Here is a 14,921-nt window from a genome sequence, read left to right as displayed (position 1 = left end):
TTAACAATGTTGCACTTTGCATACCAACATCATATAATTCATAGGCTGACGTTTGGACTTTAAGAGCAGAATAGATTTGCATATAGCAGGACTGATTCGGGAAATAAAAGGTCCAAAGTCACCAAACGTGTTATCTGATAAATACTATTTGACCAGCTCTGCAGGTGAATGTTATACTGCAAATATATCTCTGATGAATATAACAAAAACTTTCTCCAGACTGAAACTCAATAAAAATCAAAGTGCTTTCTGAAGAGAATTAAATCAGTCAGATAGTTATAGGTAGGAAAGAGAACAGCTGATTTTGAAAAGAAGAACAATCACCACTTTAGCCTTGATCCTAGAGTATTAAATATTAAACATCAAGTGGAACACAGGATACTGATTTCCTACTGGCTGTTGGAGTTGGAAGCAGCATACGCAGCATCATATCAGATAGAAGGGTTGGTGCATAGGAGAGGGGCAGCCAAAAGAACTTTGCATCCCATCCAGATCCATAGCGTGTCCTGGGGTATTTTACTATCAAGGCATGCTCCATGCATTTTATGACTTTAGAAATATCAGAGTCGCACAATCTTTTCATTGAAAATCTTTGAGCTCTGACATCTGCAGGGAAGAAAATAAATCCCTGAATGCTTATGAAACATTCTCTGATAAAAGAATTTTAAATAGTTGTCAGCTAAAACTCTGTAAAAGAAAAAGAAGTTCTCCACACCCAAATGTTACTGTTATCTGTATGGTAAAGCTTTAGAAATCATTCTATTTTTATGTTAGTAATAGTTGCTTGCTTGCTGCTCATGAAACAAATATTAATTAGCCCATAATTAATCTATGAAACTGCAGGCTTTGTATACTGTACATATGTTTCCAAGTTTTACTGTTTATCCCCCTGCCTTTTGTAGCCTGAATTAAGTATATTTAATAAGTAAACTTCACTTTCTTTCTTCTTGAAACTTCCTCAGGCCCTCTAATTCTCTACAAATGTTCTTGTACCCTGTAAGAGTAACTCAAAACTAATCTTCAGCAGAACAGGAAATCCTGCAGCAGAAGAGAAAATACTCTTTAGTGAAACAGCAGAATAGGAAATCCTATGTAGAAAGAAAAGCTATTCTGTAAAGCATTGGGAAGTATACTGACTTTTGAACATTGTGATGAATTGCATGGATGAGTGAGGAGTGTCCTGCAAAGCAAAGACGTGACAACCCCCTAGGATCAAGGAGATCTCCTGCCACTGGCTCTCTAGCTGTCAGGAGTTGAGGACAAAGGACAATAATATGTTTTACCAGGCTATCAGTAGAGCACTCTGTCAGCTGAATAGCATTCTTTACCAGAGTTATCTGAACCAGAACATGTTCCACCCATCTAATAGGTGCACCAAGAGACTAGGCCCTTCACTCCAACAGGAGAGTTGTACTCCAAAAGAGATAATGGTCAGTTCATGACTAAGGTTAGCCAAGTCCATTCCGGTCCAGTGATGTTAAGTATTTGTACTTACACTCAACAAAGTATTTATCTCCATAGGATTCTCTGACCTCAGGAGTTAGTTGGTTCCAAAGTCTTAGTAGGTCTCTCTCAATGACCTCTGAGTTAGTTACTGCAGTCTTAAAGCATCCCGGCTCAATTATGCTCACCTTCACTCCAAAATGCTGCATGTCTCTCCTGGGAATGGAAATAAAATACAATAGCAAATGTTTTCATGCTGGCTGACCCAACAATTATATGATCTTTAAATATTTGGTTCTGTAATAACCAAAGTGACATGTATCTTCAGAACATAAAGGTCAAATGTTGATTTATTTCTGGTTATGTAAAAATGTCAAAAAAGTGCAAATATGCTTTATTATATGGCATATTGTCTTTTTGTTGTAACCTATCACAGGAAAAGACACACTGTACAGAGAACTAAACAATCTAGCTGCAAACAGCGCTTGAATGTAGCAGCAGGTATACAAACGCCTATTCTGTGTGGTTTGCTTAGGAACAATGAGGATCAAGGTAACTCCCAAATCTATTTGAGCCATACATCTAGCTGAAACGCTGTACATTTCTATTCAAAGATGTAGAATACAAAGAAATGTTTCCAGTTCCTGCTGCTCTGTTATAATCTACTTCTGCTGGTAGGCCATAAAGAATCTGAAAGCAAAACACAGCTGGGCAGAATCATTTGACTGGATTAGGAGTCTCAACTCTGTAGATTTCATTGGCCAAACATTCATGTGCTGAAGGTGAATTCATTTACTGTTAATTAATAAGAAAGGGAGCAGATGTTTACAGTTTATATTTTGCTTTGCAGTTCAGCTCCTTCACCATGAAAATTGCCTCTCTCCACCTAAGGGCAGCTTCAGAGACCTTTGGGGACCTGACTCATTCATGTGTCGTTCCAAACCGTGCAATGGAATTGAACACTCTTGTACATCAGCCACTAAATTTGTTTCTTGGAGCATATTCTGCTTTATCTGAATGTTCACAACTGCTCCCAGTCAATTTTACCAATTCTACCTGCCTGTTGAGAGGAGCCTCTGGATCAGCTCTTCAGCCTCTGTAAATCAGCATAGCACCATTGACTGCAGAGGGACAGATACTCATTGCGTATAATATTCCAAAGTTATGTGTAAGTATCTTTGACATACGAAGGCCAAACTGCTGCCCAGCATCACCAGTGCTTAGATTATTATGGGATAGTAAAGACAGCAGAGGTCAAGGATTCAAGGGGCAACAAGGAAGTTTAGGCCGTGGAAGCATGTGATTACAAGAACCAGGCAGAGGAAAAGACCAGCTAGCAGAGGAGCAATAGAGCTCAGAAGCAGAGCTGGAGAATGAAAAAAGGGGACAGCAGGCAGTAACTGAAGGTGGGAGAGCAAGGAAGAAGAGAAGAGCAACTAGTCCTGTAAGAAGAGGGGAAGAGTCAATGGAGATACACAGAGTTCAGTGCCCCAGGGGGATTCAGGAGGACTTGTAGAAGATTGCCAGGGAGAATAAAAGACAAGAGGACTTGCAGCCAGAAAGAATTGGAATAAGGCCAGAGGAGACTCACACCATCACCAGGAAAAGGCCGTCTATGCGACTGGGGACTCCCTACTAAGAAGAACAGATAGTCCTGTCACCAGAGCTGATCCAGAGAACAGGAGGGTGTGCTGTCTGCCAGGAGCTAAGATGCAGGATGTGGATCTGAGGTTGAAGAGGATCCTAATGGGAGCAGAAAAGAATCCACTGATTGTCCTTCATGTGAGAACAAGTGATACAGCTAGATTCTTGTTGGAACATATCAAAGGAGACTATGCCAGGCTAGGGAAGACCCTAAAGGAAATGGAGGCTCAAATGACCTTCAGTGGGATTCTATCTGTCCCTAGAGGGAGAGAATGAAGGAGAGACAAGATCATGATGATCAACAGATGGCTCAGACAGTCATGCTATAAGGAGGGCTTTGGGATGTTTGACCACTGGGAGTCATTCATGAACAAAGGAGTGTTCTTGTGGAATGGATTCCTCCTGAATAGGGAAGGAAATAGACTTCTGGGATGGAGGTTGGCACAACTCATTAAAAGAGCTTTAAACTAGAAGCTCGGTGGAGGGGGAGGGACAGTTGGGAGATGCTCATGTAATCTCCAGGCCTGATTTTAGCACTGAGAAGGAGGAAAATCAAGTAAGAAATGATACAGAAATGGAGAAAGGAACAGCACTGGGTAGGAGAATGGACATTAGGAGGAAGGATAGTGCTGATACGAGTCAGATAGGCAATACTGGTAGTAGAATGACTGTACCCAATTGGGCAAGGAATGTGGGAGAAGCCAAGCAGCAACAGTTAAGACGTTTTGTACACCAATGCAAGGAGCTTGAGTAACAAAATGGAGGCATTATAACTACCAGTGCAGGAAGTAAAACCGGATATTATAGGGATAACAGAAACATGGTGGAATAGTAAGCGTGACTGGAGTATTGAAAGGTTTGTGCTGTTCAGGAAAGACAGAAATAAAGGCAAAGGTGGTGGAGTAGCATTGTATATTAATGATGGGGTAGATTGTAAAGAAATTAGAAGTGATGGAATGGATAAGACAGAATCTGTTGGGGCAAAATCACTTTGGGGAAGAAAGCTACTAGAGGTTCCCCTGGGCTAGTGCTTGGGGCAAGCTACAGACCTCCAGGATCCAGTTTGGACATGGATAGAGACCTCTGTAATGTTTTTAATGAAATAAATACTGTTGGGAACTGAGTGATTATTGGAAACATTAACTTCCCAGCTATAGATCGTAGGACAAGCATTAGTAACAATAGTAGGGCTGACATTTTCCTGGATGTGATGGTTGACAGATTTCTTCACCAAATAATCGCCAGACCAACAAGCGGTGATGTCATTTTAGATTTGGTATTGGTGTGTAGTGACGACCTCATAGAAGAACTGGTTGCAGAGATCAATCTTGGTTCGAATGATCATGAGCCTATTCAGTTTAAATTAAATTGAAGGATAAACAAAAATAGATTTGCAACTAGGGTCCTGGATTTCAACCAGGCAAACTTTAAAAAATTAAGGGAATTAGTTATAGAAGTGGACTGGACCAAAGAACTCAAAGATCTGAACGTGGAGGAGGCCTGTAATTCCTTTAAGTCAAAGTTCCAGGAGCTATCTGAAGCCTGCATGTCAAGCAAGGGGAAAGAATTTGTAGGGAAGGGCTGCAGATCAATCTGGATGAACAAGCATCTCAAACAGGTGATTAAGAGAAAGCAGAAAGCCTAAAAGGAATGGAAGATGGGATGGATTAGGAAGGAAAGCTACCTCTTGGAGGTCAGACAGTGTAAGGATAAAGTGAGAACTGCCAAAAACCAAGCAGAGTTGGACTTTCAAAGGGAATTGAAACCAGTCATACAAATAAAAAGAAAACAAGGAAAGAAGTGGGACCACTAACCAGTGGGAATGGGGGGAGATTAAGGATAATATAGACATAGCGCAGCAGCTAAATAAATACTTTGCCTCTGTTTTCAATAAGGCTAATGATGATCTTAGAGAGATAGTGGCAGGGTGACTAATAGGAATGAGGATGTGGAGGTAGAAATTACCACATCGGAGATGGAAGTCAAACTCAAACATCTTAATGGGACTAAATCGGGGCCCCCCGAATAATCTCCATCCAAGAATATTAAAGGAACTGGCACATGAAATTGCAAGGCCAATAGCAAAATGTTTTAATGAGTCTGTAAACTCGGGGGTTGTACCTATGTCAGAAGAATATAGTTCTCATATAGTTCCTATTTTTAAGAGAGGGCAATAAAGTGATCCAGGAAACTACAGGTCTGTTAGTTTGACATCAATTGTATGCAAGGTCTTGGAACAAATTTGGAAAGAGAAAGTAGTTAAGGACATAGAGATAAATGGTAACTGGGTAAAATACAACATGGGTTTACAAAAGGTAAATTGTGCCAGACCAATCTGATCTCCTTCTTTGAGAAGAGAACTGATTTGTTAGACAAAGGAAATGCAGTAGATCTACTCCACCTGCATTTCAGTGAGGCATTTGATATAGTTCCACATGGGAAATTATTAGTTAAATTGTCTGCCTGCTCAGATGGGGCTGATTGGTAGCCTCACAACAGCTCTAAAGATAAAAGGGCTGCAGGACAGGAGGGCAGGTTGGCTGCCAGAGGAACTCCAGAGAGGAGACCCCTTCCACAGACTGGCGAGCAGCTGCAAGGGAAATCAGACTTCCTGAGAGGGAGAACCAGAACAAGAGCACTGGGGAAAGCTTAGCAAGGAGGCGAGGTAGGAATCAGCTCAGAGAGCAGCAAGGGTCTGGGAGGAACTGGTTCAAGCTACTTCAGACAGTGTCCCTGAGCTGTAACCCAGTGGAGTCTGTGGGCTTGGGTTCCCCTACCACCCTCCAACACAAGGCATGGTAAAGACTTTGGAGCAAGAAAAGACACTAGGCCTGCATGGCCTAGAACTGTCTACCCTTCACTAGAGCCACTGGACTCCTCCTCACCCTTTATTACCCCTAAAGGGTAGTGACTAATAAGGGCCTGGCTGGAGGACTGGGGTCATAACAAGAAATCAGTATTGACTGTGTGAAGGGGACAAACTGGATCAAACTCAGAGTAGTACCCACACAGTCACAAGAGGGTGCCCCCTGGTGAAGGCAGCCTCAGACATAGGGATAAAGTGACTACACAGAGCAAGACATCTCAGATGTTAACTCTGCTGGGTTTTCACCTTGTTAGCTGAGTCAAAGCTGCATTTCTAGGACTTTGTACAGGAAGGTTTATGCTGTTAAAAATGGGATAAAATTAGAGAAAGCTCCAAACTAACCCTCTGCTGAAGGGAACAACCCAAACTCTGCTAAGGATCAGAATTTCACATCTGGTCTCTAACCTTTTATGAACTCAGCCACAGCCTCAGATTCAAATTGCTACAAACTGTAGAGCATTTGAAATCCAGAACTAGCATCACAAATCCATCTCTGACTCACCGTAAAATGTCCGAGAAAGCTTCCACGCCCCACTTTGACAAACAGTAGCCACCACCTAAAAACGCCAAGCGACCCAAAACACTGGCAATGTTGACTACTCTTCCTTTAGCCTTCTTCAAAAGCGGGAGAAGCTTCAGGGTGATTTCAATCAACCCCATCAGATTAACATCCATAATTGTGTGGAAATCATCTATCTGCATCCAGTCGGTGGGTGCCATCGGCGTTGCTCTTCCAGCATTATTTACCAAACCAAAGAGGCCTAAGAGTATTCCAAAAATATCACGTTCGGTATGTGCCAATATCACAGCAGTGAGTGGGGTTGGAGACAGGACATATGGCAATGGACCGCGAGAGTTCACATTTTGCACACCATTTAACGAGATGAATGTAGCTGACTGGGTTTCCTCATGACTTTCTGAATTTATACTGTACATCTGGCAACCTTTTTTCCCCTTCCTAATGCTTTAGTCAATGGTTCTAAATTAGAACTGGGTAAATATTAATGGAGAAATGATTTCAGTTGGAGCCATGGCTTCCCAGGCCTTCTCAGTACTAGACCCAAAGGGTATGTCTACCCTGCAGCTGGGGGTGAGCCTTCCAGCCCACGGAGACAGACTAGCGCGAGTGGGACTTGCTTAGCATGCTAAAAATAGGTGTGTGACATTGCAGCACTGGGAGAGCTAGCCCATGCCACCACTGGTTCTGCAACATGCACACAGCTGCTTTTGTATGCTAGAGTGAGCCTCTTTATCATGAGTTCGCCTAGCTGGGCTTAGAGCCTTGCTCCTGACTGTGGTGTAGACATATGCTAAGTGGGCCTGGAGCTCTCTGTGCCTCCGTTACCCCATCTGTAAAACAGAGATAATAATGTGTCTCCACCTTTGTAACATACTTTGGGCTCTAGGGATAAATAGTTCTGTGTAAGTGCCATGTTATTAATATGCCTACAGCACCCTGCTCAGGACGGCCTATTTCTAGAGAGAGAGGATAGTGTAGACTCCCTTCTGAGTCAGTGCTTGGCCTCTTTAATTATATGGTTAGAGTGAGGATTACAGTGAGTGTTAGCTGCGGTTGCCTGTCCCTTATAGACTAGCCTGACACCACAGTGCTTGTCATATATGGTAGGTGGAGAGGAGTTCAGAAAAGTCCCTGGCGAGATGAGTCTTGCCAGAGCAGAAAAATTCATTGGGTTAGGAACCAAGACAGCGTTTTTAACATTTTCTGCCAAAAGCAGAAGCCAAGTAATGATCTAAACTCTCTGTTCACAGGTATTCAGAGACCCACGTTCTTCCCTCTTTCACATCATTAAACTCACTGGCACGCACAGCAGTAGCGCTCTCTGGTACAAGGAAACACCACTGCAGTAACGATCCAAAGGGAATGATGGATTTGGACAGTGCCCCTGTTTGATTGCTACAGTCAGTGTCATCATTATGTGCATTACAAAAATCAGACTTGTTGACAGAGAAAAAACTAACCCTTTGCTTTCCCAAAGGAGGAGAGCATGAACTCGACTAGGTATTTTTAATTGGCCAGGTTGATTGATTGCTTAGGTAGGTCAATGAAGTTCTGATTAGTTCCAATTAGCACTCCCACAAGCTGAGTACTTTACCTGCAGCTGAGTGAGACTTAAGAACGTGTACAAGTATATTTTCTGACTGTTAAAATATCAAGGACTCTGATACTTAGAAGTCCCCTGATTGATAAAAGTGAGGAGCAAACACAATGGCAACAGTTGAAACTGGCTTTTGGAACATAAAACACTCTTGGAACTATGGTGGTTGGTGCTAATAAATACCTAACTAGATAGAACCATAGCACTGAAGAAAGTACAGCTTTAATCAGCACAAGAAATGCTCCTGTGCGGTTATTATGGAAGGTTACGACCAGAACTCTTCTGTTTTATACTGGAGTATGTTTAGTAATTTGTATGGACTGCGGCTATACCACTTACCCTCCCCATCTGTCTCTTGTTTCACAAACTCCACTGCATTGTCAATGCTGCTGGAGTCAGTTAAGTTCAGTATCACAGTCTTCAGTGAGATGGATGTACAGGCTAGTAGTTCTCGGCTTCCATTTTCTGTTAGACACGCAGCAATGACATGGAATCCCCTTCGGTCAAGCTGTTTAGCCAGCAAGTTTCCAAATCCACTGTCACATCCAGTTATGAAGACATGCTTTCCATTCAGGTCTTTCACTTTAAGACTGTCTCGGATGAGCCAGCAAATAATGAGGAGAAGTATGGAAGCCAAAATTCCTATCTGCGCTGAGTTTGAAAGCAAGGCCTATAAACAAATAATGTTAGAGATCTGGAAACTTAATGTTAATGTTAGAGATCTGGAAACGTAAATTACTATATCTATCTCCAAGTTCAACACAGCTCCTATAAAAGACTTTGTGTCTAGTTCCAGCTTTTTCTGTCTTATTGTGAGTAAAATGGGGCACAAGCTTAGATGTTTGGGCACAGTTTGAATGGTGTCCATGAATAATATATGTGTCGGCAGAGCCTTTCTCTAAACCTCCTTGTCAATACATTTCCATTGTTTTCAAGATGCAGCTTCACTTGCCCTTCTCCCTCGTCTGCAAGGTGGTTGGAGAATGTTTTAGGATGAAAGGAAGCATGTCCCTCACTAGCAGCAATGCCTCCTGTTGTGAACGCTTCTGATTATTGAGGGTACTGCTGGAGAGAGAAGAATTCTGCTGCAAAGGAGTGCAATTCGGTATGATCATCTGCTTCTTGCCACACACAGTGCTTCTTCGCTTCATAGCACAGAGACTGTGTGAGCTCTGGGCAAGAACAGAATAGTCTGGGCTCGACTGGGTGAGTGCACTGACTCCTTTGGTGTGTGCTTTGTAAATGTCAAAAATGCTGGTGCTCACAATCTGCTTTCTTTAACCTCTGGTCTTTGAGCAAGGCAGCACTTCAGAGCAGGATCTGAATCTGTTCTCTCTCTTGCTATCTCCCTCTCACTAAATAAGTGGTAAAATGAATGGAAATACTTATTGCAGGCAAGTGCTGATGGGAGCACTGATCAGCCTGACTTTACTGTGAGAAAGTGGACTTCAAAAACGTTGTTCAATACGAGTTGCCACCATGATTATTTTTGTATATTTAAATATACAACAACATTCTCATTCATGGGGACAGTCCACACTCTCACATGCTTCTTCATTGTCATGGGCTGGCTTTGGATGCATTTGCACTTTGGGTTGGTGCAAGATTTAAACTGAAACTGTGGGACAAGGAGGCTGTGTTTTCAAACTTGCACGCCTAAAGCTAGATACCCAAATCCAGTTGTAGACACCTAAACAGAAAAGGTCTGTTTTTCAAAAGTGCAGAGCACCTGCAGCTCTCAGTGATTTTGATGGGATATGGGGCTGCTCAGCACCTTTGAAGTCTACTTTTACTTAGGTGCCTAAATTTGGCTTTAGTTGCCTAACTTTAGGAACCCAGATTGAACATCTGAGCCTTTACTGTTAGTTTTTCATAGCATTTTTAAAAATAATTACATTTTAGAGAAATGTGTTTGATCATTTTTAAATCCTTGAAGTAGTTAAATGACCCCCCAACCTTTCCAATTTTTATGTTTTCCTAGAATTCAGAATTCTTTTGTTTTTTAAAATTCATTTAGACAGCCAAAATATCACACAATAATCAACTGTTTGAATAAATGAACATTAAAACAAGGAGGAGATGCTGAAATATTAGGCCTGGTCCCTGTAATCCTTACTCATGTTCATATTCCTATCAGACCATTGGAGTAATCACATCATTTTCTAAAAGCCATAGAAAAAAACCTATCTTTTATTGCACTAACTGCAATAGCCAGCAAGACACTGTGTGAAGCACAAAATGATTCTAGTCTGTAGGACTCAAGTCAATAACGTCTGTCAGTAAAGTGTTTTATCCAGAACCCATAGCTGGTTTGTTATATAACAATCTCTAGAAATCATTCTGGAAAAGTAGCGACTTAAATCTGAGTGTCACTTTGTCACCTCTTTCCCACTGTAATTTGTTCTATTACTACTCTGCAAACTCATATAGCCTGTAGTTTTACACATTGGTTTTGTTCTGATGCTGGTACTTACATTCTGGGGAGTCATCTGCAAGCTCATTATACGATTCCAAGAGAACAGAGTCTTTGCCAATTACAGCTAGTGCTGGAGCGAAGAAGTTGTTGCAAATTTTAATTCACAAGGCTTTTCAGTAGGATCTGCACAGTGATACCTTGCTGAAAGTCTCAACATAGATTCTGTACTCTGTGGCACGGTGAGATCACTGTACAATAGCCGACAAGCCCGGTACAACTCCCTGCTGTTGATTATGACTTACATTCCGATGACTATTTTAGTCTCTTACCAGGAATTAATCTTATGTGTAGTCTAAATGCCTGTGTAACCCACCTTGGTTGTCTAAGCTTTGCTGGCCTAAATACAGTAATTCCCAAAGCACAGAGATTATCAAGACTCATTAGGGAGATAGAATTTATCCCATTAGAGGCCCGATCCAACTCCCATTGATTTCAGTTCCTCCATTGACTTTAACAGGAGTTGGATCAAGCCCTCTGGGAATTTATCTTGTTTTTTTCCCCCTATACATGTGCACAATTTCTGTTTGCATTGATTGGAGTTGTGGGCACAGAAAAGGGGAGGAAAATAAACTCTTGTGTTTGATCGTGGTTAGGGCCAATTTCTTTTTTCTGATCTACAGTGCCTATTTCTGATCCCTAGAATAAACGCTGTCTCTGAGGAGCCGACAGCAAATTTTTTTTTTAAATAAAAAGCTTAGAATCCGTGAGGGCTACAAGCCCCCATCTGGGAAAAGCGTCCATGCAGATGTACAACAGCGAACAAACTGTTATAAGCTGGCCCAAAGCTGCCCGCTACCCGCCTGGGTGCCACAAAACCTTGTGCGTTACATTTTGGATTTGGATGCAAAAGAGTTTTCTACCTGTACCTTGTTGTCCTTCTCTCTTTTACCCTCAGACCTACGTATTCTCTACCCTCATACAGGCATAGCTGCCCCAGGCAGGATAGGCTGGACAACTCTGGCTTTTGAAATGAATGCATAACTGCTTGTGAAAAGTGCTCTGAACCTAACTGAGTGAAAATTTAAACTGGAAAGGAAAATGCCTACTCCTCCTATGCCTGCTATGTGACAGAGCCAATAGAGACCTCTCTGGCTCTATGACCATATACGTGTCTTTTATCTAAATTAGAACTCCTGAATCAAACTGCACCATTCATGACACTATGTGGATTTGTGACTTTCCCTGGAGACTTGGGTCAATGCTTTATTTTATTTATTTATTTATTTATATTTTAAATCCTGTATTAGCATGCAGCATTGTGGAGGTGGATTTTTTTCCCCGAGGTGGGAATTACACTGAATCTCACTGAATTTAAACTTTTATTTAAAATAATTAGGAGCTAGTTTGTGCAGCCCTTACAATGCTGAGCCCTTACTCATGTGAGTTGCTATTTTAATGGTTTTTGTTTTAGGTGTAGATGGAAAGGAGATATTTGCACTTGTTTTGCAGGACAATCCTCATTGACGTTCCTCCCTTTTTATTTCTTTCTCCAATTGTACCTTTTCTTCTTCTCTTTGTCATAGTCTGTCTCTCCTGCTGCTTCTTTCTGACTCCACCTCTCTCTCTCTATAAAGGCGACTGATGTACGGCTCCCCAATACATGCCTGGCAGTCTGGACCTGCCCAAAGATTCAAAATGTCTGTCACATATGATTTAACATTGTCAGGATATTCAGCATATAATGCAAAACATAGTTAAAATGATCCCCCACTGCACTATTCTCCATCAGAAGTCCCAGGCTATTCCTGGAGGAGCATTCCTCTAGGTCTTTTTGCTGTCAGGTTGCATCCCTATTTTGAGATGTCACAGGCCTTCCCTGACTGAAAACAGGTGTAGTAGAAAAAAATCTAAAGGGAGACTCAGTACTCCCTGTTTATGCTGAGGATCCTGGGTTCTGAACTGTGTGAAAACTTTTTGGAAGGGTTTAAAGGTCCTGCTTATCTTCCCCAAACCAGTGACTAAATGGCACTCTTCCACACAGGTAGCTTTTTCACCTGTGACAGAGATAATTTGTCAGTCTCCTGAGCACCCTCAGAACACAAGATATGAGAGAACACAACAGAATGGAAATTACTTAGGCAAAATGTGAGCTCGGGCTGTGACATTCTGAGAGAGAGTGTAAAGCCTGGCCCAAGACAGCTTGTCATTTACAGAACGTCGTACTTGAAAGCTGGCATTTCTCATCACTTCCATAGGATTATTTCGTAATCGAATCTCTAGGTCTGAGAAAATACATGGAAAAATGACAGTGCTTGAAGGCTGGCATTGGGAAAGGAAATGAGATGTACAAATCCCCAGGCGCAAAGAAGAATCCAACATTCTTCATGCTAGACACAAGAACATATTTAAGGTGTATGTTTCGTACACCATGGTTATAATGACAGGGAGTGTGGTATGTTGGCTAGAATAGGGAAGTGGGAGTCAGGACCCCTGAATAGGATTGCCAACCCTCCAGGATTGACCTGGAGTCTCCAGGAATTAAAGATTATCACATGATGAAATCTCCAGGAAAACATCTAACCACAATTGGCAACCCTACCCCTGAGCTACTTTTATTTGCGGTATGACCTGAGCAAGTCCTGTCAGCTCTCTGTGCCTCAGATTTCTGATCTGTAAAATGGACATTTAAGGATTTACCTGCCTGAAGGGGTTTTATGGTCTTAATTAATCTAGGTTTATAAAGCACTTTGAGAGATGTAGCTTGAAAGATGTTATAGGAGTACAAAATATTATTAAAGTACCTTCAAGTTCATTAAAATCAGTCACTAAATCAGATGACTGAAAAGTAGTCAATGTGAAAAAGGTGGTGATTGTGGGAATAACAGATCAGTGAGTCGTACTTCAGTGTCAGGTTAATAAGCTAAAAAATAATTACAAACTGATATGATATGGGAAGGAAAATTGTCTTTCTAGTCTACTAGAATTCTTTGGCGGAGTCAACTAAATAGTGCATAAAGGAGAACTGGTCAACACAATTGATCTGGACTTTCAAAATGACTTCGTTAAAGTCCCTCACAAGAGGCTATTGAGGAAATTACACTAAGTAGTTACTCTGTGAGAGGTAAAGGTCTGTCATGGATTAGGTACTGTTGGGAGAAGGGAAAAGAGGAATGAATGGTACATTTTTAGCATGGGTGTGGAGGTTAATGTTGAAGGAGGCCTGGGTCTCACTTTCACTCCACACCTTCCTGCTCCCGTTGGGGTAGGTAGCACCAGCAGATGTCCTAGCAGAGAGCCCCACATGACTCGTGAAAGATTAGTCACATCTTGGGTGCCGGTCAAAACGTGAGGCTAAGAAGTACCAATTAAATCTGATTACAGAATGAGAGTCCCCAAATTCCTAGGATCAAAACCAGCAGAAGATTAAATCACAGACCCCCCCCCCCCAAAACTCAGAGAGGAGACCAAATTGCCCTGCAGGTTGCCAGTATCCTTGTCACTGATCAAGGTTAATATTGCTCATTCCCATTTTCAGCCCCTGAGTGAGTAACAGACCGTTCATGTTTGTAGTGTTTTATGATCAGGGAAGCAGAATGTATCCACTCACTGAGGACTGGTCAAACGTTGCTAAACTTTCTCTTCTGAGAGGTGGGAGAAGTTGTAGGAACATAAGGTATAGCTACATAGCAATAAAACACCCATGTCTGGCCCATGAAAGTTGACTTGGGCTCATGCGGATTGGGCTGCCAGGCTATAAAATTTCAGTGTAGGTGTCTGGGGTCAGGCTGGAGCCTTTAGGTACAAGAGCCCTGGCTCCAACCTGAGCCCAGACATCTACCCTGCAATTTTATAGCCTCGCAGCCAGACATGGGCATTTTATTGCAGTGTAGACATACCCATACTGTGCTGTGTAGCTCTTTCTGGACTGTAAATATTCAAAGGGCATCTGTATAGAATCACATTTCTTAATTAGGTCCACAACAAAGGAAATACATTTATTTGTGTCTGATGCAAATGTTCTGCGGCTGTAAATCACAGCCGCTAGGAGAGGCACTTTCCATTTAAGTATACAGGGAGGCTTATTTTAAACAAGAATGGCACACCTAGTGTTTCAGATTTTTGGTGAGTGGCCTATATGGGAGGAGTCTGACTTTCAGGGGAAAAAGGCTGAGTCCTAAGTAGAGTGAAAGTGGAGAAAGGGAATGATGAACGTGTGGGGGGCTAAGATGCAAGAAAACACAAAGGGTTAGACTGTGACACTCTCACTCATGTCAAACAGTGCTTTAGTCTTTGAGCCGTCAGTGGGACTCCTTAAAGAGTAATGGGTCCTGCTGGTGTGCACTAAAGATTCCCTAGCATGCTTCAACGTACTGCCGTTTGAAACAGCATTATGTTAAAGTGCACTTGGGAACCTTTCGTGTACATCACTGGGGTT

At 42.0% G+C, this 14,921-nt stretch overlaps 1 protein-coding gene across 1 annotated transcript; it reads right to left on the bottom strand.

Moving 5' to 3' along the window:
* Window positions 1-168: 168 nt before the first annotated feature.
* On the bottom strand, window positions 169-10,571 carry LOC144272385 (retinol dehydrogenase 7-like). The gene is made up of 5 exons (XM_077830389.1): window positions 10,545-10,571; window positions 8,410-8,740; window positions 6,456-6,714; window positions 1,496-1,659; window positions 169-606 (listed from the first exon to the last, which is right to left on the bottom strand). Exons 1-5 carry the CDS (start codon window positions 10,569-10,571, stop codon window positions 356-358), a joined length of 1,032 nt encoding a protein of 343 aa, XP_077686515.1. The 3' UTR covers window positions 169-355.
* Between the last annotated feature and the right edge of the window lie 4,350 nt (window positions 10,572-14,921).

This window comes from Eretmochelys imbricata, chromosome 11 (genome assembly GCF_965152235.1).
Source record: "Eretmochelys imbricata isolate rEreImb1 chromosome 11, rEreImb1.hap1, whole genome shotgun sequence".
Lineage (NCBI taxonomy): Eukaryota > Metazoa > Chordata > Testudines > Cheloniidae > Eretmochelys > Eretmochelys imbricata.
This window is presented reverse-complemented; position numbering and strand designations above follow the sequence as displayed.

What these genes read in the sequence shown, in the direction of transcription:
- LOC144272385 (XM_077830389.1), bottom strand. Translation starts at nt 10,571, where the DNA reads ATGAGCTTGCAGATGACTCCCCAGAAT. An exon ending in TGCAGATGACTCCCCAGAAT is followed by an intron (nt 8,741 to 10,544) that starts GTAAGTACCAGC and finishes ATTTGTTTATAG; the next exon opens with GCCTTGCTTTCAAACTCAGC. An exon ending in ACAAGAGACAGATGGGGAGG is followed by an intron (nt 6,715 to 8,409) that starts GTAAGTGGTATA and finishes GAATACTCTTAG; the next exon opens with GCCTCTTTGGTTTGGTAAAT.